The sequence below is a fragment of the Tinamus guttatus genome, unplaced genomic scaffold (assembly GCF_059628265.1).
Source record: "Tinamus guttatus ecotype Peru unplaced genomic scaffold, ASM5962826v1 Tinamus_guttatus_pri_ptg001619l, whole genome shotgun sequence".
Classification (NCBI taxonomy): Eukaryota; Metazoa; Chordata; class Aves; order Tinamiformes; family Tinamidae; genus Tinamus; species Tinamus guttatus.
Genome location: NW_028290153.1, coordinates 1 through 25088, shown reverse-complemented (window position 1 = coordinate 25088; position 25088 = coordinate 1). Strand labels below are relative to the sequence as shown.

At 68.9% G+C, this 25088-nt stretch overlaps 3 protein-coding genes across 3 annotated transcripts; 1 reads left to right on the top strand and 2 right to left on the bottom strand.

The window, feature by feature from the left end:
- Positions 1–2912: 2912 nt before the first annotated feature.
- MED11 (mediator complex subunit 11) lies at positions 2913–5975 on the bottom strand. The gene is made up of 3 exons (XM_088539382.1): positions 5871–5975; positions 5020–5150; positions 2913–3050 (listed from the first exon to the last, which is right to left on the bottom strand). Exons 1-3 carry the CDS (start codon positions 5953–5955, stop codon positions 2913–2915), a joined length of 354 nt encoding a protein of 117 aa, XP_088395508.1. The 5' UTR covers positions 5956–5975.
- Positions 5976–6889: 914 nt separating this feature from the next.
- Positions 6890–16166, bottom strand: LOC148590187 (beta-arrestin-2-like). Its single transcript, XM_088539381.1, is given in 17 exon segments — positions 6890–6908; positions 7111–7150; positions 7153–7187; positions 8259–8314; positions 8564–8636; positions 9667–9738; positions 10560–10697; positions 11957–12029; positions 12504–12588; positions 13332–13467; positions 13551–13618; positions 13938–13997; positions 14216–14412; positions 14505–14549; positions 15138–15198; positions 15589–15619; positions 16144–16166. Coding segments are annotated over 17 exon segments (1212 nt in total).
- Positions 16167–16661: 495 nt separating this feature from the next.
- On the top strand, positions 16662–21848 carry PELP1 (proline, glutamate and leucine rich protein 1; the record flags this gene model as incomplete). The annotated part of the gene is made up of 6 exons (XM_088539380.1): positions 16662–16763; positions 17353–17417; positions 18096–18201; positions 19944–20015; positions 20938–20997; positions 21762–21848. Coding segments are annotated over exons 1-6 (492 nt in total), but the record flags the coding sequence as incomplete, so codon positions are not given.
- Positions 21849–25088: the final 3240 nt, after the last annotated feature.

Below are 25088 nucleotides of genomic sequence, written 5' to 3'. Positions count from 1 at the left end.
CCTCGGGAAGGGGGGGGGTTCTGGGGGGGGTCCCCGTGTTGGGGCCGGGGGGAGGGGCCCGGGGTCCCGCGGGGGGGGTCCCGGGGGGGCTGCCCCCCCCCCCAGCCCCCACTGACCCCGCCCCCCGCTCCCCCCCCCCAGCGCTGGGGAACGTGGGGGGCGGGGCCGGCGCCTGCTCCTGCCACCTGCGCTGGCCCCGCCCCCCCGCCCACGTGCGGCTGCCGGCGCTGGGGGGGCGGCTGGGGGGGCGGAGCTCTGCCCCAACCACGTGGTCAGGTAGGGACCGCCCCCGGGACCCCCCCTCCTGGGAACCCCCCCGGGACCCCCCCCAGGGAACCCCCAGGGAACCCCCAGGACCCGCCCCCAGGACCCCCCCTCGTGACCCCCCCGGGACCCCCCAACAACTCCCAGACCCCCCCACGTGACCCCCCCCACGTGACCCCCCCCCCGGGAGCCCCAGAGCCCCCCCGAAACTCCCCTCCCCCCTCGGCCCCGCCCTCCAGTTCCCGGAAATCCCCCCCCTCCCCCATCCTGCGAAAACAGGAACCGGGCGCCCACGGGGGGGCGGGGCCTGGGGATGGGGGGCGGAGCCACGATGGAGAAGTGACCCCTCCCCCCAGCAACCCTGCCCCATAGCACCCCCTGCCCCATAGAATCCCTGCCCCATAGCAGCCGCATCCCATAGCCACCCCCTACCCCATAGCATCCCCCCCATAGCATCCCTGCCCCATAGCAGCCCCTGCCCCATAGCCCCCCCACCCCATAGCATCCCCCCATAGCACCCCTGCCCCATAGCAGCCGCATCCCATAGCACCCCCTGCCCCATAGCCAGCCCCTGCCCCATAGCAGCCCCATCCCATAGCCACCCCCTGCCCCATAGCATCCCTGCCCCATAGCAACCCCCCCATAGCACCCCCTGCCCCATAGGCCACCCCACCCCATAGCATCCCCCCATAGCACCCCTGCCCCATAGCATCCCCCCCATAACAACCCTGCCCCATAGTAGCCCCTGCCCCATAGCACCCCCACCCCATAGCACCTCTGCCCCATAGCACCCCCCACACCCCCCCCGCCCCCCCAGGTTCCTGCTGCCCCCAGCGGCAGCTCTGGATCTGCGGCCCCCAGGACGCTCCGTGGGTCACGGAGCTGCTCCGGATCTGGGAGCGCCGAGGTGGGTCCCGCCCCACACATTGGGGCGGGAATGTGACCCCTCCCCCCCGGGGCTGCCCCACACGTGGGGCGGAACCTCAAACCCCCCCCCCCCATCCTCTCCCCCCAACAGAGGCCCGGAGACCCCCGGAGCGGCCCCACGGCAGCCCCACGGAGCCCCCCCTGAGGAGCCCCCACGGAGCCCCCCAGCCCCACGGAGCCCCCCAGCCCCACGGATCCCCCTGGCCCCACGGATCCCCCTGACCCCCTGGATCCCCCTGGCCCCACAGCAGGAGCCGGCCCCACAGATCCCCCCAGCCCCACGGAGCCCCCTGACCCCCTGGATCCCCCCAGCCCCACGGAGCCCCCCAGCCCCACAGATCCCCCCAGCCCCACGGAGCCCCCCAGCCCCACGGAGCCCCCCAGCCCCACGGATCCCCCCGGCCCCACGGAGCCCCCCAGCCCCACGGAGCCCCCCAGCCCCACAGAGCCCCCCAGCCCCACGGATCCTCCCAGCCCCACAGATCCCCCCAGCCCCACAGATCCCCCCAGCCCCACGGGGCCCCCCGGCCCCACGGGGCCCCCCAGCCCCCTAGGAGCGGAGCGGAGCCGGGGGGGCGGCCGCGGGGCCGTGGGGCAGGACCCCCCCCGCGCTGGCCGTGGGGCTGGCCCTGCTGGCCGTGGGGCTGGGCCTGGGGGGGGGCCCTGCTGCGCTGGGGGGGGGGCCGCCCCACACGTGGGGGCTGAGACCCACGGCCGGCTACGAATAAAAAGGGGGATTCGCCCCCGAATCCACGTTCCCGTGGGGGGCTGGGGGGCACGCGTGTCGGGGGTCACGCGTGTCAGGGGTCACACACGTGTCGGGGGTCACACACGTGTCGGGGGTCACACGCGTGTCGGGGGTCACGCGTGTCGGGGGTCACACGTGTCGGGGTCACGCGTGTCGGGGGTCACACGTGTCGGGGGGTCACACGCGTGTCGGGGGTCACACGTGTCGGGGGTCACGCGTGTTGGGGGTCACATTCCGGGGGTTCCTCTTTATTCTGGCCGTGGCCGCCTGATCCGGTTGTACCCATGTGTGTCCTTAGCATGTTCTTAGCATGTTCTTAGCATGTTCTTAGCGTGTCCTGGTGTGTCCTTAGCGTGTTCTTAGCGTGTTCCGCGGGGCCTTGGTGTATCCTGGTGCTCATGGGTTTGTCCTTATGGAATCCTGGCGTGTCCTTGGCGTGTCCTTACTGTGTCCTGGCGTGTCCCCACGGGGTCCTGGCGTGTCCGTCCCGTGTCCTTAGTGTGTCCTTGGTGTGTGTTAGGGTGTCCCGGTGTGTCCTAGGGGTCCTTAGCGTGTCCTGGCATGTCCTTGCCGTGTTCTTGTCGTGTCTGTCCCGTGTCCCCACTGTCCCCTGTGTCCCCCTGTCCCCCCATTGTCCCTTGTTGTCCCCATTGTCCCCGTTGGTCACGTGTCCCTGGTCACATGTCCCTGGTCACGTGTCCAGCAGCCCCTCGCACGCCCGCGCCAGCTCCCCCAGTCTCCTCGTTGTGTCCCTGTCCTGTCGTTCCCGTTGTCCCCCGTTGTCCCCGTTGTCCCCTCGTTGTCCCCATTGTCCCCATTGTCCCCTCATTGGTCACGTGTCCAGCAGCCCCTCGCACGCCCGCGCCAGCTCCCCCAGTCTCCTCGTTGTGTCCCTGTCCTGTCGTTCCCGTTGTCCCCCGTTGTCCCCGTTGTCCCCTCGTTGTCCCCATTGTCCCCATTGTCCCCTCATTGGTCACGTGTCCAGCAGCCCCTCGCACGCCCGCGCCAGCTCCCCCAGTCTCCGTCTCGCGAAGTCGACCCTGGTCAGGGCCAGGAGGCAGCTCCGGCAGGCGGCGTAACTGGAACCCTCGTGGGGTTGTCCTGTGGCCACCTGCAATGGGGACAATGACAATGGGGACAATGACACCAATGACACCAATGTAACTGGAACCCTCGTGGGGTTGTCCTGTGGCCACCTGCAATGGGGACAATGACAATGGGGACAATGACACCAATGACACCAATGTAACTGGAACCCTCGTGGGGTTGTCCTGTGGCCACCTGCAATGGGGACAATGGGGACAATGGGGACAATGTGTCACCAACGTGTCACCAATGTAACTGGAACCTTCGTGGGGCTGTCCTGTGGCCACCTGTGACAATGACAATGGGGACAATGACATCAATGACAATGACAATGACACCAATGTAGCTGGAACCTTCGTGGGGTTGTCCTGTGGCCACCTGCAATGGGGACAATGACAATGACACCAATGACAATGACACCAATGACAATGACAATGACACCAACGTGTCACCAATGTAACTGGAACCTTCGTGGGGTTGTCCTGTGGCCACCTGCAATGGGGACAATGACAATGGGGACAATGACAATGACATCAATGTAACTGGAACCCTCGTGGGGTTGTCCTGTGGCCACCTACAATGGGGACAATGGGGACAACGTGTCACTAATGTGTCACCAATGTAACTGGAACCCTCGTGGGGTTGTCCTGTGGCCACCTGCAATGACAGTGACAATGACAATGACAATGGGGACAATGACAATGACACCAATGTAACTGGAACCCTCGTGGGGCTGTCCTGTGGCCACCTGCAATGACAATGGGGACAATGACAATGACAATGGGGACAATGACACCAACGTGTCACCAATGTAACTGGAACCCTCGTGGGGCTGTCCTGTGGCCACCTGGGAAAGGGACAATGACATCAATGTGTCACCAATGTGTCACCATGTACCCCTAATGTAACTGGAACCCTTGTGGGGCTGCCCCGTGGCCACCTGTGAGGGGACAATGGGGACAATGACAATGACAATGGGGACAATGTGTCACCATGTACCCCTAATGTAGCTGGAGCCCTCGTGGGGCTGCCCCGTGGCCACCTGCAATGGGGACAATGGGGACACCTGGCCCCAATGTCCCCATGTCCCCCCATTGTCCCCCCATTGTCCCACCTGTGTCAGGTACCGTATCTGGCCCGTCAGCTCCGTCTCCACGCGGGTGTCCCCGTGTCCCTCATTGTCCCCATGTCCCCTCATTGTCCCCGTTGTCCCACCTGTGTCAGGTACCGGATCTGCGCCGTCAGCTCCGTCTCCACGCGGGTGTCCCCGTGTCCCTCATTGTCCCCATGTCCCCCCATTGTCCCCATTGTCCCACCTGTGTCAGGTACCGGATCTGCGCCGTCAGCTCCGTCTCCACGCGGGTGTCCCTCATTGTCCCCATGTCCCCTCATTGTCCCCTCATTGTCCCCATGTCCCCCCATGTCCCACCTGTGTCAGGTACCGTATTTGCGCCGTCAGCTCCGTCTCCACGCGGGTGTCCCCGTTGTCCCCGTTGTCCCCTCATTGTCCCCTCATTGTCCCCCCATTGTCCCCATTGTCCCACCTGTGTCAGGTACCGTATCTGGCCTGTCAGCTCCGTCTCCACGCGGGTGTCCCCGTGTCCCTCATTGTCCCCATTGTCCCCATTGTCCCCGTTGTCCCCATGTCCCCCCATTGTCCCACCTGTGTCAGGTACCGTATCTGGCCCGTCAGCTCCGTCTCCACGCGGGTGTCCCCGTGTCCCTCATTGTCCCCGTGTCCCTCGTTGTCCCCATGTCCCCCCATTGTCCCCATTGTCCCACCTGTGTCAGGTACCGTATCTGCGCCGTCAGCTCCGTCTCCACGCGGGTGTCCCCGTGTCCCTCATTGTCCCCATGTCCCCCCATTGTCCCCATTGTCCCACCTGTGTCAGGTACCGGATCTGCGCCGTCAGCTCCGTCTCCACGCGGGTGTCCCCGTTGTCCCCATGTCCCCCCATTGTCCCCATGTCCCCTCATTGTCCCCATTGTCCCACCTGTGTCAGGTACCGGATCTGCCCCGTCAGCTCGGTCTCCACGCGGCTCACGGCTGCTCCGAATTGGGCCGCCTGTCGCTCCAGGAGCCGCTCGGCCGCCTTCTCCTTGGACAGCTCCAGGATCACGGTGCCTGCGCGGCCAATCAGCGACGGCCCCGCCCCCGGCCCCGCCCCCGGCCCCGCCGCCCGGGCCCCGCCCAGGGCCTGCCCCGCCCCCCGCCCCCACCCCCGACCAGGCCCCGCCCCCGACCAGGCCCCGCCCCCGGACACGCCCCCGCCCATTGCCCCGGGCCTGCCCAACCCCCTGGCCACGCCCTCACCCAGACCCCGCCCCCCAGACAAGCCCCCGCCCCCGGACACGCCCTCAGCCAGGCCCCGCCCCCCGGACACGTCCCCGCCCCTAGCCCCGGACACGCCCTGAGTCCGGGCCCGCCCCTAGCCCCGCCCCCGCCGATAGACCCGCCCCCTGCACACGGACCGCCCACCACAGGAAAGCCCCGCCCACCCGGGAGGCCACGCCCACCCAGAACGCCCTGCACCCAGACGCGCACCACCCACAGCGAAGCCCCGCCCCCTTCAGCAAGACCCCGCCCCCCCGGGACCCCCAGCAAAGCCCCGCCTCCTCGTTAACACCCCGCCCACCACAGGAAAGCCCCGCCCACCCGGGAGGCCTCGCGCCCAGACGGGCACCACCCCCAGCAAAGCCCCGCCCCTCATTAAAACCCCGCCCCTCAGCGAGGCCCCGCCCCCGGGAGGCCCCGCCCACCGCCTCCCCCCTCCCCCCGGGGGCGGCGCGGCCCCGCCGGAAGCGCCGCCCCGCCGGAAGCCCCGCCCCCGGAAGCCCCGCCCACCGGCGCTCTGCAGCGCGGCCCCGATCTCGCGCTCCAGCTCCTCCAGGACGCGCAGCCGCTCGTTGGCCACCGCGTAGCCCGCCATGGCCCGCGCCGGCCGCCGTCGCCGCCCCCCGCTTCCGCTTCCGCCGCGCCGCCCCCTTCCGCGCACTGCAATCCCCGCCCGCCCGCGCTCTATGGTGCGCGGGTCCTCCAGCGCCGCCCCGCCAGCGGAGGCCGCTCTAGGAAGCGTCTCTATGACCAACGGTCCTCCAGGGCGCTTCCAGCGCCCCCCCCAGCCCCGAAATCGCCCCTTTTCCCCCCAAAATCACTCGGGTCCCGGATACGAGTCGAAATCTTTATTCTCCCCGCCCCCCCGCCGTGTCCCCCACGGGGGGGCTCTGACCCCCCCCCATCACACACAGCCCTGGGGGGGGCGGGGAGGGGGGAACCCCCCAAAACAGCCTTAAAAATTAATGTACATATAAACAGCGGGGGGGGGCGGGGGGGTAATGCCCGGTCGAGTCCAGTGTTTGGGGGGGGGCAAAACGGGGGGGGGTCACCCCAAAACACCCCCCGGGGGGGGCAAAACGGGGGGGGGGGGTCACCCCAAAACAGCCCCCCCCGGGAGGGGTAAAACGGGGGGGGTCACCCCAAAACAGCCCCCGGGGGGTAAAACGGGGGGGGGTCACCCCAAAACAGCCCCCCCGGGAGGGGTAAAACGGGGGGGGGGGGGTCACCCCAAAACACCCCCCCGGGGGGGCTCCCCAGTGTGGGGGGGGAGGGACCCCCCTACAGCAGTGAGACGGGGGGGAGGGGAGGGGGGGCCCCATGGGCACGGGGGGGGGGCCCAGAGGGGGGCTCCAGTGATATGGGGGGGGTCCCTATGGATAAGGGGGGCCCCCCAGGGACACAAAGGGGCCCCCAGGGACACGGGGGGTCCCTAAGGATAAAGGGGGTCCCCAATTACGTGGGGGGGCCCAGGGACACAGGGGGGGTCCCTAAGGACATGGGGGGGCCCCAGGGACATTGGGGGGGCCCTAAGGATAAGGGGGGGCCCTAAGGACGGGGGGGTCCCAGGGACACAAAGGGGTCCCCAGGGACTTGGGGGGCCCCTTGCCGGGGGGGGTCCCCATGTCCGGGGGGGTCCCCATGTCCGGGGGGGGGGGGGGTCCCCATGTCCGGGGGGGGTCCCATGTCCGGGGGGGTCCCTGTCCCGGGGGGGTCCCGCCCCCCGCCCCCCCTCAGCGCCGCCCCCCGCCCCCCCCCCTCGTCCTGCAGCCCCTTGAGCCTCAACCGGCGAAATCCTCGAACACGAAGTCGTCGTCGGGACCCAGCCTGGGGGGGGGGACAAGGGGGGTGACCCCGGAACACCCCGAAACACCCGAAAACACCCCGAAAAACCACCCGAAACACCCCAGAACACCCCGGAACACCCCCCAGAACACCCCAAAACACCCGAAAACACCCCAAAACACCCCGAAAACACCCCGGAACACCCCAAAACACCCGAAACACCCCAAAACACCCCAAACACCCCAGAACACCCCGGAACACCCCGGAACACCCCGGAACACCCCGAAAAACCACCCGAAACACCCAGAACACCCCGAAACACCCCCCAGAACACCCCGGAACACCCCAAAACACCGCAAAACACCCCAGAACACCCTGAAAAACCACCCAAAACACCCCAAAACACCCCGAAACATCCCCCAGAACACCCCGAAACACCCCCCAGAACACCCCAGAACACCCGAAAACACCGCAAAACACCCCAGAACACCCTGAAAAAAACACCAAAACATCCCAAAACACCCGAAAACACCCCAAAACACCCCAGAACACCCCGAAACACCCCCCAGAACACCCGGAACACCCCAGAACACCCCCCAGAACACCCCGAAACACCCCGAAAAAGCACCCAAAACACCCCAGAACATCCAGAACACCCCAGAACAACCCGAAAAACCACCCGAAACACCCCAAAACACCCCCCATGGGGTGACACCCCCACCCCAAAACACCCCAGGACACCCCCCGTGGGGTGACACCCCCAACCCTGAAACACCCCCACACGGTGACCCCCCCACACAGCCCCAAACACCCCTCCATGGGTTATTTGCCCCCCCCGGGTGTTTATTTGCCCCCATGGGGGTTATTTGCCCCCCCCAGGTGTTCCCTCCCCCCTGGGTGTTTATTTGCCCCCCGGGTGTTTACTTGCCCCCCCCAGTGGTTATTTGCCCCCATGCTGGTTATTTCCCCTCCCCCCAGGTGTTTATTTGCCCCCACGAGGGTTATTTGCCCCATCTGGGTTATTTGCCCCCGGGTATTTATTTGCCCCCCCCGGGTATTTACTTGCCCCCCCCGGGTATTTATTTGCCCCCCCGGTTGTTCTTTGCCCCTCACCCGCTCTCGAACTCGATCAGGTCGGTGTCCACGGGGGCGTCCGGCTGGGGCAGGGCCTGGGGGGGGACAGGGGACATCAGGGTGACACCGGGGGGGGTGACACCGGGGGGGGTGACACCGGGGGGGGGGGGTGACACCGGGGGGGGGGGTGACACCCCCAGGGCCTGTCCCCAACCCGGAGGGGGGCTGCAGTTCCCCCCCCACGTCCACCCCCCCCCCCCATGGGGTGGGTTTTGGGGGGGGGGCTCTGGGGACCCCCCCGTGTCCCCCCCCCGTGTCCCTGTCCCCCCCCCTCACCTGGGTGCGGCCGCGGGGGGGCCGGGGGCTCCGGGGGCTTCGGGGTGCATCAGGACGAAGGGGAGCTCCACGGAGACGTCCCTGGGGACAGGGGACATGGGGGACATGGGGGGACATGGAGGGACATGGGGACATGGGGGACATGGGGGGACATGGAGGGACATGGGGACATGGGGGGACATGGGGGGACATGGGGGGTGACGGGGGGACATGGGGGATATGGGGGACATGGGGACATGGAGGGACATGGGGAACATGGGGGGACATGGGGACATGGGGGGACATGGGGGGGTGACGGGGGGACATGGGGGACATGGGGGGACATGGAGGGGGACATGGGGACATGGGGGGACATGGGGAACATGGGGGGTGACAGGACACAGGTTGGGGACACAAGTGATGGGACACGCGGGGCTTGGTGGCAGAGGACACATGGGGGGGTGACGGGGCCCGGGGGGGTGGCAAGGGGGACACGGGGGGTGACACAGGGGGGTGGCAGAGTGACACGAGGGTGACACGGGGGTGATGATGGGGGACACGGGGGACACACGAGGGGACACGGGGTTGGTGGCAGGGGGACACGGGGGTGACAGAGGAGTGACACGGGGGGACACGAGAGTGACATGGAGGTGGCAGGGGTGACACAGGGTGACACGGGGGGTGACACGGGGGGTGACACAGGGTGACACGGGGTGACACGGGGTGACACGGGGGGGTGACACGGGGTGACACGGGGGGTGACACGGGGGTGACATGGGGGTGACACGGGGTGACACGGGGGTGACACGGGGGTGACACAGGGTGACACGGGGGTGATGATGGGGGACACAGGGGTCACATGAGGGGACATGGGGGTTGGTGGCAGGGGGACATGGGGGTGACAGAGGAGTGACACGGGGGGACACGAGAGTGACATGGAGGTGGCAGGGGTGACACGGGGTGACACGGGGGGTGACACAGGGTGACACGGGGTGACACAGGGGGTGACACGGGGGGTGACACGGGGGGTGACACGGGGGGTGACACGGGGGTGACGGTGACACAGGGTGACACGGGGGGTGACACGGGGTGACACGGGGGGTGACACGGGGTGACATGGGGTGACACGTACCCTCCGCGGGCCACCACCAGCTTCACCTTGACCCGGTAGGACACCAGGATCCCCAGGACCTCCTTGGTGGCCCTTCCTTGACACTGGGGGGGCAGCAGCGTCGGGGGGGGCCAGAGTTACCCCCCCCGGCCCCGGATTTACCCCCCGGCCCCCCAATTACCCCCCGGCCCCTCAATTACCCCCCCGGCCCCGGATTTACCCCCCCGGCCCCTCAATTACCCCCCCGGCCCCCCAATTACCCCCCCGGCCATGTAGTTGTCCCCTATTTACCTGCAAGGCCCCGTAGTTGCCCCCCCGAGCCCCACATTTACCCTTTCTTACCCCGATTTCCCCCACCCAGATGCACTATTGCCCCCTCAGCCCCATATTGCCCCATAACTGCCCCTTGGGCCCCATAACTGCCCCCAACACCCCATAACTGCCCCCCAACACCCCATAGCTGCCCCCCAACACCCCATAGCTGCCCCTTGCAGCCCCCATAACTGCCCCTCGCAGCCCCCATAGCTGCCCCCCCAACACCCCATAACTGCCCCTCGCAGCCCCCATAACTGCCCCCCACACCCCATAACTGCCCCCCACACCCCATAGCTGCCCCCCACACCCCATAACTGCCCCCAACACCCCATAACTGCCCCCAACACCCCATAACTGCCCCCCACACCCCATAACTGCCCCTCGCAGCCCCCATAACTGCCCCCCAACACCCATAACTGCCCCCCCACACCCCATAACTGCCCCCCACACCCCATAACTGCCCCTCGCAGCCCCCATAACTGCCCCCCCAACACCCCATAACTGCCCCCCAACACCCCATAGCTGCCCCCCAACACCCCATAACTGCCCCCCACACCCCATAACTGCCCCCCACACCCCATAGCTGCCCTCGGCCCCACATGGTGCTGGACGCCAGGTTGGTGTCCTCGTGCTTGAGCTTCCCGTCCAGCGCCAGGCCCCTCTTCTCGCGGTTGTTGCTCAGCAGCGGGGTCAGGGTGTAGACCTTGCACAACGTGGCGCTGGGGGCCACCTGGTCGCTGGGGACGCGCGGGGGTCAGGGGACACCGGGGACACCCCAGAGCGCCACCGGGGTGCGGGGTGGCCGCGCGGGGACACCTGGTCAACCCACTGCAGGACACGGGGTTAACCCACTGCGGGACACCTGGTCAACCCACTGCAGGACACGGGGTTAACCCACTGCTGGGCATCTGGTCAACCCACTGCGGGACACGGGGTTAACCCACTGCGGGACACCTGGTCAACCCATTGCAGGACACCAGGTCAACCCACTGCAGGACACGGGGTTAACCCACTGCGGGACACCTGGTCAACCCACTGCAGGACACGGGGTTAACCCACTGCTGGGCATCTGGTCAACCCACTGCGGGACACGGGGTTAACCCACTGCGGGACACCTGGTCAACCCATTGCAGGACACCAGGTCAACCCACTGCGGGACACGGGGTTAACCCGCCCCAAATTGCACAAAGGACAGCAGGTCAACCCGCGGCAGGACATGGGGTTAACCCACCGCAGGACACCAGGTCAACCCAGTGCAGGATACCTGGTCAACCCACTGCAGGACACCGGCTCAACCCGCCCCAAATTGTACAAAGGACAGCAGGTCAACCCGCTGCAGGACACGGGGTTAACCCACTGCAGGACACCAGGTCAACCCGCCCCAAATTGCACAAAGGACAGCAGGTCAACCCACCCGCGGCTATACAAGGGACACCAGGTCAACCCATTCCCACGTGCAACAGAGACATCAGGTCAACCCACTGCAAGACACCGGGTCAACCCGCCCCAAATAGCACAAAGGACAGCAGGTCAACCCACTACAGCACAGCGAATCAACCCACTGTAGGACACCGGGTCAACCTACTGCAGGACAGCAGGTCAACCCACCCGCGGCTATACAAGGGACAGCAGGTCAACCCCCTACAGGACACCAGGTCAACCCACTGCAGGACAGTAGGCCAACCTATTCCCACGTGCAACAGAGCCATCAGGTCAACCCACTCTCCGCTGTGCAAAGGACACCAGGTCAACCCCCTGAGGGACATCACGTCAACCCACTTCGCTGTGCAAGGGACAGCAGGTCAACCTCCTGAGAGGCATCAGGTCAACCTATTGCCGGCTATACAAAGGACAGCAGGTCAACCCATTGCCGGATGAGCAAGGGACAGCAGGTCAACCCATTCCCAGACGCGTTGAGGGTTTTGGGAGCCCAGGTGACCCCGGTTTGGGGACAGTCCCCAGGGTGTCCCCAGGGTGTCCCCAGGGTGTCACTCACTCCTGCTCTATCTCGGCCACCGGACACTTGTACTGGGCGGTGCTGAAGAGGCAGATGTCAGCGAACTGCCGCACTGCGGGGACAGCGCCGGCGTGTCCCTGGTGTCCCCAATGTCCCCAATGTCCCCAATGCCCCCGGTGTCCCCAATGTCCCCAGTGTCCCCCATGTCCCCATGTCCCAATGTCCCCCATGTCCCCGTGTCCCCAATATCCCCTATGTCCCCGTGTCCCCCATGTCCCTCTGTCCCCAATGTCCCCCTATATCCCCATGTCCCCCATATCCCCGTGTCCCCCAGGACCCTCCATGTCCCCCCATGTCCCCATTTGTCCCCCTATGTCCCCATGTCCCCCTGTGTCCCCGTGTCCCCCGTGTGCTCCCTTGTGTCCCCACACATCCCCCCGTCCCCATGTCCCCACATTTGTCCCTGTTTGTCCCCACGTGTCCCCATTTCTCCCCACATTTGTCCCTGTTTGTCCCCACGTGTCCCCATTTCTCCCCACATGTCCCCGTGTCCCTCCGTGTCCCCCCGTCCCCCCGTGTCCCCTACCCGACACCTTGACCCTCTTGACGCTCTTGCTCGAGTTGTTGGTCACGTGGACGTTGACGCTCAGGGGCTCCCCGTGGTAGTAGAGCTGGGGGGCAGCGGCTCAGCCCCACAGCGCCCCATAGCGCCCCATAGCGCCCCCCATAGAGCCCCATTGTGCCCCATAGCGCCACCATAACACCCCGCAGCGCCCCACAGCGCCCCATAGCGCCCCATAACACCCCATAGTGCCCCATAGCGCCCCATAGCTTCCCCATAGCGCCCCACAGCGCCCCATAGCGCCCCATAGCGCCCCACAGCGCCCCCCATAGTGTCCCATAGCTTCCCATAGCGCCCCACAGCGCCCCCATAACACCCCACAGCGCCCCCGTAACACCCCATAGTGCCCCACAGCGCCGCATAGCGCCCCATAGCTCCCCCATAACACCCCACAGTGCCCCATAGCGCCCCATAGCTTCCCCATAGCGCCCCATAGCGCCCCATAGTGCCCCATAGTGCCCCATAGCTCCCCCATAACACCCCACAGTGCCCCATAGCGCCCCATAGCTTCCCCATAGCGCCCCATAGTGCCCCATAGTGCCCCATAGCGCCCCACAGCACCCGCCCTGCCACATAGCGCCACCCATAACACCCCATCACACCCCCCCAGAGCACCCCACAGCGCCCCATAGCGCCCCCCTGCCCCACAGCGCCCCACGGCGCCCCACGGCGCCCACCTCCTTGTCCAGCGACGCCTCCAGGTGCAGGGCCTGCCCCCCACAGTCCCCATAACCCCCTGCCCCATAGCTCCCCATAGCGCCCCCCTGCCCCACGGCGCCCCACGGCGCCCACCTCCTTGTCCAGCGACGCCTCCAGGTGCAGGGCCCTCTCGCACAGCAGGAAGCTCCGGGCGGTTTCCGCGCTCGGCTGCGGCCCCGGCTGCTCCGGAGCAAATTGGACCTTGCGGATCCCGAGGCGGACGGAGCTCCTGGGGACACGGGGGGACGTTGGGGACATGGGGGGGACATTGGGGACATTGGGGACATCAGGGGACACTGGGGGGACCGGTACCGTTTGTGGATTTTCTCCTCCGTGGATTTGGCGCAGAAAGCCCGGATCTCGAAATCGACGCCGCAGGCCTGGGGGGACATTGGGGACAATGGGGACAATGGGGACATTGGGGACAATGGGGACAATGGGGGGACATTGGGGACAACGGGGACATTGGGGGACATTGGGGGACATTGGGGACAAGGGGGGGACACGGGGGAGGGGACATGGGGGGACATTGAGGGGGACAAAGAGGGACATTGGCGACATGGGGCAAGATATGGGAGGGACATTGAGGGGAACATTGTGGGGGACATTGGGGACACGGGGGGACATGGGGGGAACGTGGGGGGACGAAGGGACCCCTTGGGGACACGGGGGGGCTCTGGGGACCCCCCCGCCCCCCACCTTGCCGGTGTCCTCGGGGCCGGGCTGCAGCGTCACGGAGCAGGGCAGGTTCTGCGGGATCTGGGGGGCACAAAGGGGGATCCCGCTATGGGGCAGCCGTGGGGCAGAGCTCAGCAGCCCCAGGGCCCCCCGCTCCCTGCTATGGGGCAGCCCCACGCCGCTCCCGTCCCTGCTATGGGGTGGCTATGGGGCAGCCATGGGTCGCTATGGGGCAGGCTATGGGGCAGCCGTGGGTCGCTATGGGTCACGCTATGGGTCACGCTATGGGTCGCGCTCACCGCGAAGGCGAAGGGCTGCGCGTGCGCCCCCAGCTTGCGCAGCAGTCGCTCCTGCAGCCGGCTCGGCGCCCGTCGCTCCTCGGGCAGCGGCGGCACCGCCTGGACGGTGGCGGCAAAAAGGTCCTTGCGGAAGGAGAGACCCAGGACGTCCAGGTCCTCCCGGCCGTAGCGGAAGGCGCAGGTCAAGGTCACGAACACTGCGGGGGCGGTGACGTCACGACGGGGGCGGTGACGTCACGACGCGGTGACGTCACACCCGGGGGCCCCGGCGTCCGGGCTCCCCCCCCACCTTTTCGGTCCTTCAGGTACTCGGGGTCCACGAGGACGACGCCATCTGGGGGAGGGAGGGGGGGTGAGACCCACGGCCGCCCCACGGCAGCTCTGCCTGTCCTGCTAGTGCAGCCCTGTGTGCTCTGCACCTGCCCCATAGCGCTCCCTGCCCCATAGCGCCCCCTGCCCCATAGCAGGGAGCCTCCTTTGCCCCATAGCAGCCTCCCCTGCCCTATAGCTGCCCCCTGCCCCATAGCAGCCCCTCCTGCCCCATAGCTGTCCCCAGCCACCCCCTCATGCCCCCGACCTGCCCCCTACCCCATAGCAGCCTCCCTGCCCCATAGCTGCCCCACAGCAGCCTCCCCTGCCCCACAGCCGCCCCCTCCTGCCCCATAGCAGCCTCCTGCCCCACAGCACTCCCTGCCCCACAGCTGCCCCATAGCGCCCCCCGCCCCATAGCGCCCCCTCCTGCCTCACAGCCTCCCCTGCCCCTCCTGCCCCATAGCTGCCCCATATCACCCCCTGCCCCACAGCGCCCCCTGCCCCATAGCTGCCCCACAGCAGCCTCCCCTGCCCCATACTGCCCCATAGCAGCCCCTGCCCCATAGCTGCCCCATAGCGCCCCCCGCCCCCCGCCGCCCCCTCCGCTCACCCACGGGGTCCACCCGGTCCAGATGATCCACGAAGTCCCTCTTGCCCAGATAGACCGTGAGCTGGGGGGGGGGGCGGGGTCAGGGGGCGGGGTCACGGCAGGGGGCGGGGTCACGGCGTGGCCCCTCCCCCAACACGGCGCGGGGGGCGGGGTCATGGCAGGGGCGGGGTCACGGCAGGGGGTCACGGCGCGAGGGGCGGGGTCACGGCAAGGGGCGGGGTCACGGCAGGGGGCGGGGTCACGGCAGGGGGCGGGGTCACGGCGGAGGGGGCGGGGTCACGGCGGTGGGCGGGGTCACGGCAGGGGGCGGGGTCACGGCGCGGGGGGCGGGGTCACGGCAGGGGGCGGGGTCACGGCGCGGGGGGCGGGGTCACGGCAGGGGGCGGGGTCACGGCAGGGGGCGGGGTCACGGCGCGGGGGGGCGGGGTCACGGCGGGGGGCGGGGTCTCACCTTGCAGTTGGGGCTGGATTTCTTGAACACCCTGCGGGGAGCGACAAAATGGGGCGAAAAAGCGTCAAAACGGGTGAAAATGGGTCAAAACGAGTGAAAATGGGTCAAAACGAGTGAAAATGGGTCAAAGTGGGTAAAAACGGATCAAAACGGGTCCAAATGGGTGAAAGCAGGTGAAAATGGGTCAAACCGGGTGAAAACGGGTCAGAGTGGGTCAAAGCCGGTGACGATGGGTGAAAACGGGTCAAAATGGGTCAAAATGGGTCAAAACGGGGAGTTCCGGGGGGGGCGGGGCAGCCTCGCGCCCCCCCCTCCCCCCTCCCGCTTCCTCCTCCGGGGGGGGGAGGGGCCGGTTCGGCACCGCGGGGGGGGGGGGAGCCCCGGGGGGGGGGGAACCGGAGAGAGGGACAAAACGGGGGGGGGGTTGGGCAGTGCGACCCCCCCCCGGTACCGGGTAAAGGGGGGGAGGGGGCAACGACCCCCCCCCGGTGCCCCCCCCGTTTTGGAGGGTCCCCCCGCCCCCCCCGGTGTCACCCCCCGCCCCTCCCCCCTCACCTGGTTCCCGCCTTTTCGCCCATGGCGGGAACGGGCCGGGGGGGGGAGGGGAGGGGGGGTCTCTAGGCCGGGGCCTCCCGGAGCCGCCCGGGTCCCTCCGCCGCCATGACCGCGCCGGGGTCACGTGACGGGGCCGCGGTCACGTGCGGGCGCCGCGGCCCAATCGGCGCGCGGGGCGGGGCCGCTTCCGGGGCCCCCCGCGGCCGTTTCGAGGCCCCCCCCGGCGCTCCCCCTCCCCCACGGGCCGTTTCGAGGCCCCCCCCGGGGTCATGGGGGGTTTCAAGGCCCCCCCCGTCATGGGGGCGGTTTCAAGGCCCCCCCGGCTGCTCGCGGGGGGGGGGCTGTTTCAAGGCCCCCCCGCATCTTTTAGGGGTTTCCAGGCCCCTCCCCGCCCGTTTTAAGGCCCCTCCCCCTTCCGGTTTGACCGCGGGGCCGTTTCCCTCCCGCCGGGGGCGTGGCCTGCAGCGCGCGGAGGCCCCGCCCCCGCCCGTCGCGCGGCGGTGACGTCACGCGGCATCATGGCGGCCGTGGCCATCCTGGAGGCGCTCAGCGCGTTGCCGCCCTCCCCCCGCGCCCTCCCGGGGCTCGTGCGGGGCCTCCGGGACAGCGGGAGCGCCCAGGTGGGGGCGGGGGGCACCGGGACCCCCCCGGGACCCCCCCGGCACCGGGACCCCCCCGGGATCCACCCGGGACCGGGAACCCCCCGGGATCCCCGGGATCATCCCCCCCTCCGCGACCGGGACCCCCCCGCGTTCCGCCCCCCGGCACCGGGACCTCCCCCCACGGACCGGGCCCCCCCCCCTCCCCGGGACCCCTCCCGGCATCGCGACCCCCCCCCCCCCGGGATAATCCGCCCCCCTCCCCTGGGACCGGGACCCCCCCCCACGGACCGGGACCCCCCCCCGGGACCCCCGGATCCGCCCCCCCCCCCCGGGATGGGCACCGGGATCCGCCCCCCCCGCTCCGCGCGTTCCCGCCGTCCCCAGGCCCCGCCCCCCGCGCGCGGCCCCGCCCCCGTTTCCTCGGTAACGGCCCCGCCCCCGTTTCCCGGGTAACGGCCCCGCCCCCGCAGAGCCCCCAGGCCCCGCCCCCCGCGCGCGGCCCCGTCCCCGTTTCCCCGGTAACGGCCCCGCCCCCGCAGAGCCCCCAGGCCCCGCCCCCGCGCGCGGCCCCGCCCCCGTTTCCCGGGTAACGGCCCCGCCCCCGCAGAGCCCCCAGACCCTGGGCGGCCTCGTGGGCGTCACCAGCTCCCGCCTGGGCTCCATGAAGACCCGGTGAGCGGCGGCCAATGGGGAGCGGGGGGGCGGGGCCGGGGGCGGGGCGCGCGCTCACAGCCAATGGGAATGGCGCGGGTTCGAGGGACCGTGTCGGGGGCGGGGCCGGGGGCGGGGCCACGCTCAGCCAATGGGAATGCTGCGGGTTGGAGGGGCGGGGCGGAGGCAGGTCCTCCCGCTCTCAGCCAATGGGATTCGCGCGGGTTCGAGGGGCTGCGCTGGGGGCAGGGGGCGGGGCAGGGGGCGGGTCCCCTCGCCCTGTTAACCAATCAGCTTTTCGCAGGTTCGAGGGGCTGTGCACGGGTCTGTGCCGGGGGCGGGGCAGGGGGTGGAGCCTCGCTCTGTTAACCAATGGGATCCTCGCAGGTTCGAGGGCTGTGCCGGGGGGCGGGGCCATGCCGGGGGCGGGGCCACGCTCATCCAATAGCATTTTCGCAGGTTCGAGGGGCTGTGCCAGGGGGCTGTGCCAGGGGGCGGGCAGGGGGCGGGGCCTCACGCTGTTAACCAATCAGGTTCCCCCACGAGGGCTGTGCCGGGGCAGGGCAGGGGGCGGGTCCCCACGCCCTGTTAACCAATCAGGTTCCCCCAGGTTCGAGGGGCTGTGCTGGGGGCAGGGGCTGTGCCAGGGGGCGGGGCAGGGGGCGGGGCCTCGCCCTGTTAACCAATCAGGTTCCCCAGGTTCGAGGGGCTGTGTCTGCTGTCGCTGCTGGTCAGCGAGAGCCCCACGGAGCCCTTCGAGCAGAACTGCCTGGGCTGGCTGAGGAGTCTGCAGCAACTACTGCAGGTGACAGGGGGACATGGGGACATTGGGGACATGGGGACATGGGGGACATGGGGAGGGACATGGGGGGACACTGCCTGGGCTGGCTGAGGAGTCTGCAGCAGCTACTGCAGGTATGGGGGGATATAGGGGACATGGGGACACAACAGGACACGGGGACATGGGGAGGGACAGGGGGACACTGCCTGGGCTGGCTGAGGAGTCTGCAACAATTACTGCAGGTGACAGGGGGACATGGGGACATTGGGGACATGGGGACTCGATGGCCCTTGGTGGCCGCTCTTGGGGACACGGTGGCTCCTTGTGGCCGTGCTGGGCCTGCAGACGCTGCCGGACGTGTCCCCCCATGTCCCCCTGCGTCCCCCCCTGTCCCCCCCTGTCCCCCCGTGTCCCCCCCGTCCCCCCATGTCCCCCATGTCCCCATGTCCCCTCGTGTCCCCGTGTCCCACGATGTCACCTCGTGTCCCTTTGCAGTCCCAGGACCCCGCCCCCACGATGTCCCTGGCTGTGTCCCCATGTCCCCATGTCCCCATGTCCCACGATGTCCCCTCATGTCCCCATGTCCCTTTGCAGTCCCAGGACCCGGCCCCCACGATGTCCCTGGCCGTGTCCCCGTGTCCCCTCGTGTCCCCCCGTGTCCCCTCGTGTCCCACGATGTCCCCATGTCCCCAGTCCCAGGATCCCGCCCCCACGATGTCCCTGGCCGTGTCCGTCCTCCACGACCTCCTCCAGTTCTCGTCCCAGCTCCCCGAGCTCTCCCGGGACATCGGCACCAACCACATCCCGGGGCTGCTCACGTCGCTGCTGGCCCTGCGGCCCGAGGTGACACCGGGGGGGGGGACGGGGGGGGACATCGGGGACAGGGGGGGACATCGGGGACATGGGGGACGGGGGGGGGACATGGGGGGGACATGGGGGGACATCGGGGACATGGGGGGGACATGGGGGGGACAGGGGGGGGACAGGGGGGGACATTGGGGGACATGGGGGGGACATCGGGGACATGGGGGGGGACAGGGGGGGACATGGGGGACATGGGGGGGTTGGAGGGACATGGGGGGGGACATGGGGAGGACATGGGGGGACAGGGGGGGATGGGGGGGGGACATGGGGACATGGGGGGACGGGGGGGTTGGAGGGACTTGGGGGGGACATGGGGGGACAGGGGGGGACATGGGGGGACATGGGGGGGAGTTGGGGGGGGGACATGGGGGGGACATGGCGGGGACATGGGGGGGACATGGGGGGACGGGGGAGGACGGGAGGGGGACGAGGGGGGACATGGGGGGGTTGGAGGGACATGGGGGGACAGGGGGGGACATGGGGGGGACAGGGGGGGACATGGGGGGACATGGGGGGGTTGGAGGGACATGGGGGGACGGGGGGGACATGGGGGGGTTGGGGGCACAAGGAGGGTTTGGGGGGCCCAAAGGGGCACATGGAGGCTCCAGGGGGCACATGGGGGGTTTGGGGGGGGTTGGGGGCACTGCCGGGGGGGGACACGGGGGGACGGGGGGGGACATTGGGGGTTTGGGGGGTCCGGGGGGCACATGGAGCATTTGGAGGGGCACATGGAGGGTTTGGGGGGTCCAGGGGGGCACATGGGGCGTTTGGGGGGGACCCAGGGTACTGGGGGGGGTTGGGGGGGTCTTGGGGGCTGGGGGGGGCGGCCCCCCCCGATTCGGGTGTTTTGGGGGGTCCGGGGGGGGTCCCGGCAGCCCCCCCTCACCCCCCTGCCCCCCCAGTGCGAGGTCTCCACCCTGGAGGGCATCAAGTCCTGCATGAGCTTCTACCCCCGGGCGTGCGGGTCTATGAGGGTAAATGAGAGAACTGCCCCTGGGAACTGCCCCCTGTCCTGGGAACTGCCCCCTGCCCCGGGAACTGCCCCCTGTCCTGGGAACTGCCCCGGGAACTGCATGAGCTTCTACCCCAGAGCGTGCGGGTCCATGAGGGTAAATGAGAGAACTGCCCCCGGGAACTGCCCAACTGCCCCCTGCCCCCCCGGGAAGTGCCCCTGGGAACTGCCCCTGGGAACTGCCCCGGGAACTGCATGAGCTTCTACCACAGAGCGTGCGGGTCAATGAGGGTAAATGGGGGGAACTGCCCCCGGGAACTGCCCCCGGGAACTGCCCCTGGGACTGCCCAACTGCCCCCTGCCCCGGGACTGCCCCTGGGAACTGCCCCCTGTCCTGGGAACTGCCCCTGGGACTGCCCAACTGCCCCCTGCCCCCCCGGGACTGCCCAACTGCCCCCTGCCCCGGGAACTGCCCCCCCTGGGAACTCCATGAGCTTCTACCCCAGGGCGTGTGGGTCTATGAGGGTAAATGAGAGAACTGCCCCCGGGAACTGCCCCCTGCCCCGGGAACTGCCCCCAAGAACTGCCCCTGGGACTGCCCAACTGCCCCCTGCCCCCCCTGGGAACTGCATGAGCTTTTACTCCCTGCGCATGTGGATCAATGAGGGTAAGAGAGGGGGAACTGCCCCCGGAAACTGCCCCCTTGGGAAGTGCCCCCGCCCCGGGAACTGCCCCCTGGAACTGCCCAACTGCCCCCCCCAGGAACTGCCTCTGGAACTGCCCCCCGGAACTGCCCCCTGCCCCCACAACTGCCCCGGGAGGGTCCTGTCCCCTGCCCCCCCCCCCGGGAGCGCTCGGGGGGGTCCTGCTCCTTGCCCCCCCCCAAGTGCCCCGGGGGGGGGTCCTGCCCCTCGCCCCCCCCGCTGACCCCCCCGTTTCCGCAGGGTAAATTGGCCGCCTATTTCCTGGCCCGGATCGACTCGGACTCCCCCCGGCTGCAGGAGGTGGGGGGGGCTGGGGGGGCTGGGGGGGGTCGGGTCACCCTGGGGGCTCTGGGGCAGCCCGGGGGGGGGTCCAGGGGCTCGGGGGGCTCCCGGGGGCTCCCAGGTGGGTTTGGGGGTTCCCAGGGGGTCTCGGGGTCTCCTGGGGGTTCCTGGGGGCTCCCAGGTGGGTCTGGGGGTGTCAGGGGGTTCCTGGGGGGTCTGGGGGTGTCGGGGGGGTCCTGGGGGCTCCCCAGGGTCTCCCGGGGGTTCCTGGGGGGTCTGGGGGCTCCCGGGGGCTCCCAGGTGGGTTTGGGGGTTCCCAGGGGGTCTTGGGGTCTCGGGGGGCTCCCGGGGGCTCCCAGGTGGGTCTGGGGGTGTCGGGGGGTTCCTGGGGGCTCCCCAGGGTCTCCCGGGGGTTCCTGGGGGGTCTGGGGGCTCCCCAGGGCTCCCAGGTCCCCGGTTGGGGGTCACCGTGTCCCCTGTCCCAGCTGGCCGGGCAGGCGTCCCCGCATCACCATGTCCCCGGGGTGTCCCCATGTCCCCATTGTCCTCAGCTGGCCTGTCAGTGCTACGCGCTGCTGCCCGCCCTGGGTGTCCCCATGTCCCCAGGGTGTCCCCATGTCCTCGGGGTGTCCCCATGTCCCCATTGTCCCCATGTCATTGTCCCCATAGCTGGCCTGTCAGTGCTACGCTCTCGTGTCGGCTCTGGGGGTTGTGTCCATGGTGTCCCCATCATGTCCCCATGTCCTCATCTCCCCATGGTGTCCCCATGTCATTGTCCCCAGCTGGCCTGTCAGTGCTACGCTCTCCTGCCCGCTCTGGGTCGCGGTTTCGCCCAGGGGCTGCGACACTCGGAGGGCTGGAGACAGGAGGTGACCGGAGTGCTGGGAGCCCTGCGGGGACTGCTGGGGACACTGCTGCCACCACAGGGTATGGGGACATTGGGGACATGGGGACACGGGGGTGCTGGGAGCCCTGCGGGGACTGCTGGGGACACTGCTGCCACCACAGGGTATGGGGACATTGGGGACATTGGGGACACGGGGGTGCTGGGAGCCCTGCGGGGACTGCTGGGGACACTGCTGCCACCACAGGGTATGGGGACATTGGGGACATTGGGGACACGGGGACACGGGGGTGCTGGGAGCCCTGCGGGGACTGCTGGGGACACTGCTGCCACCACAGGGTATGGGGACATTGGGGACATTGGGGACACGGGGACACGGGGGTGCTGGGAGCCCTGCGGGGACTGCTGGGGACACTGCTGCCACCACAGGGTATGGGGACATTGGGGACATTGGGGACACGGGGGTGCTGGGAGCCCTGCGGGGACTGCTGGGGACACTGCTGCCACCACAGGGTATGGGGACATTGGGGACATTGGGGACATGGGGACACGGGGGTGCTGGGAGCCCTGCGGGGACTGCTGGGGACACTGCTGCCACCACAGGGTATGGGGACATTGGGGACATTGGGGACACGGGGGTGCTGGGAGCCCTGCGGGGACTGCTGGGGACACTGCTGCCACCACAGGGTATGGGGACATTGGGGACATGGGGACACGGGGTGCTGGAGCCCTGCGGGGACTGTGCTGGGGACACTGCTGCCACCACAGGGTATGGGGACATTGGGGACATTGGGGACATGGGGACACGGGGGTGCTGGGAGCGCTGCGGGGACTGCTGGGGACACTGCTGCCACCACAGGGTATGGGGACATTGGGGACATGGGGACATGGGGACACGGGGGTGCTGGGAGCGCTGCGGGGACTGCTGGGGACACTGCTGCCACCACAGGGTATGGGGACATTGGGGACATTGGGGACATGGGGGTGCTGGGAGCCCTGCGGGGACTGCTGGGGACACTGCTGCCACCACAGGGTATGGGGACATTGGGGACACGGGGACATTGGGGTGCTGGGAGCCCTGCGGGGACTGCTGGGGACACTGCTGCCACCACAGGGTATGGGGACATTGGGGACATTGGGGACACGGGGGTGCTGGGAGCCCTGCGGGGACTGCTGGGGACACTGCTGCCACCACAGGGTATGGGGACATTGGGGACATTGGGGACACGGGGGTGCTGGGAGCCCTGCGGGGACTGCTGGGGACACTGCTGCCACCACAGGGTATGGGGACATTGGGGACACGGGGACACGGGGGTGCTGGGAGCCCTGCGGGGACTGCTGGGGACACTGCTGCCACCACAGGGTATGGGGACATTGGGGACATTGGGGACATGGGGACACGGGGGTGCTGGGAGCCCTGCGGGGACTGCTGGGGACACTGCTGCCACCACAGGGTATGGGGACATTGGGGACATTGGGGACATGGGGACACGGGGGTGCTGGGAGCCCTGCGGGGACTGCTGGGGACACTGCTGCCACCACAGGGTATGGGGACATTGGGGACATTGGGGACATTGGGGACACGGGGGTGCTGGGAGCCCTGCGGGGACTGCTGGGGACACTGCTGCCACCACAGGGTATGGGGACATTGGGGACATTGGGGACATTGGGGACACGGGGGTGCTGGGAGCCCTGCGGGGACTGCTGGGGACACTGCTGCCACCACAGGGTATGGGGACATTGGGGACATTGGGGACACGGGGGTGCTGGGAGCCCTGCGGGGACTGCTGGGGACACTGCTGCCACCACAGGGTATGGGGACATTGGGGACATGGGGGACACGGGGGTGCTGGGAGCCCTGCGGGGACTGCTGGGGACACTGCTGCCACCACAGGGTATGGGGACATTGGGGACATTGGGGACATGGGGACACGGGGGGGCTGGGAGCCCTGCGGGGACTGCTGGGGACACTGCTGCCACCACAGGGTATGGGGACATTGGGGGACATTGGGGACACGGGGGAGCTGGGAGCCCTGCGGGGACTGCTGGGGACACTGCTGCCACCACAGGGTATGGGGACATTGGGGACATGAGGGACATTGGGGACACGGGGGTGCTGGGAGCCCTGCGGGGACTGCTGGGGACACTGCTGCCACCACAGGGTATGGGGACATTGGGGACACGGGGACATTGGGGACATTGGGGACACGGGGGTGCTGGGAGCCCTGCGGACTGCTGGGGACACTGCTGCCACCACAGGGTATGGGGACATTGGGGACATTGGGGACATTGGGGACACGGGGGTGCTGGGAGCCCTGCGGGGACTGCTGGGGACACTGCTGCCACCACAGGGTATGGGGACATTGGGGACATTGGGGACACGGGGGTGCTGGGAGCCCTGCGGGGACTGCTGGGGACACTGCTGCCACCACAGGGTATGGGGACATTGGGGACACGGGGACATTGGGGACATTGGGGACACGGGGGTGCTGGGAGCCCTGCGGGGACTGCTGGGGACACTGCTGCCACCACAGGGTATGGGGACATTGGGGACATTGGGGACATTGGGGACACGGGGGTGCTGGGAGCCCTGCGGGGACTGCTGGGGACACTGCTGCCACCACAGGGTATGGGGACATTGGGGACATTGGGGACATTGGGGACACGGGGGTGCTGGGAGCCCTGCGGGGACTGCTGGGGACACTGCTGCCACCACAGGGTATGGGGACATTGGGGACATGGGGACATTGGGGACATTGGGGACATGGGGACACGGGGGTGCTGGCAGGTTGGGAGGTGCTGGGGGGGCACTAACCCCCCCCCCCGCAGACCCCCTGCCCTGCGAGGGGGGGCCGGGGCTGCTGCTGCCGCCCCCCCCGGCCGGTGACGGTGACAGGGACGGTCACGGTGACGGGGACGGGGACGGGGCCCTGGTGCTGTCGCTGCACAAGCGGTTCGGGGGGCTGGCGCGGGTGCTGCGGCTGCTGCTCAGGTACCGGGAGCACCGGGAACAGCGGGAACAGCGGGAATGCCCCCAGGAACTCCCCTGGGAACAACGGGAACCCCCACCGGGAACAATGGAAACGGCGGGAACAGCGGGAATGGCCCCGGGAACCCCCCCGGGAACAATGGGAACCCCCCACCCCGGGAACAACGGGAACAGCGGGAACAGCGGGAATGACCCTGGGAACCCCCCCGGGAACAACCCCCCGGGAACAACGGGAATCCTCCTGGGAACAACGGGAATCCCCCCAGGAACCACTGG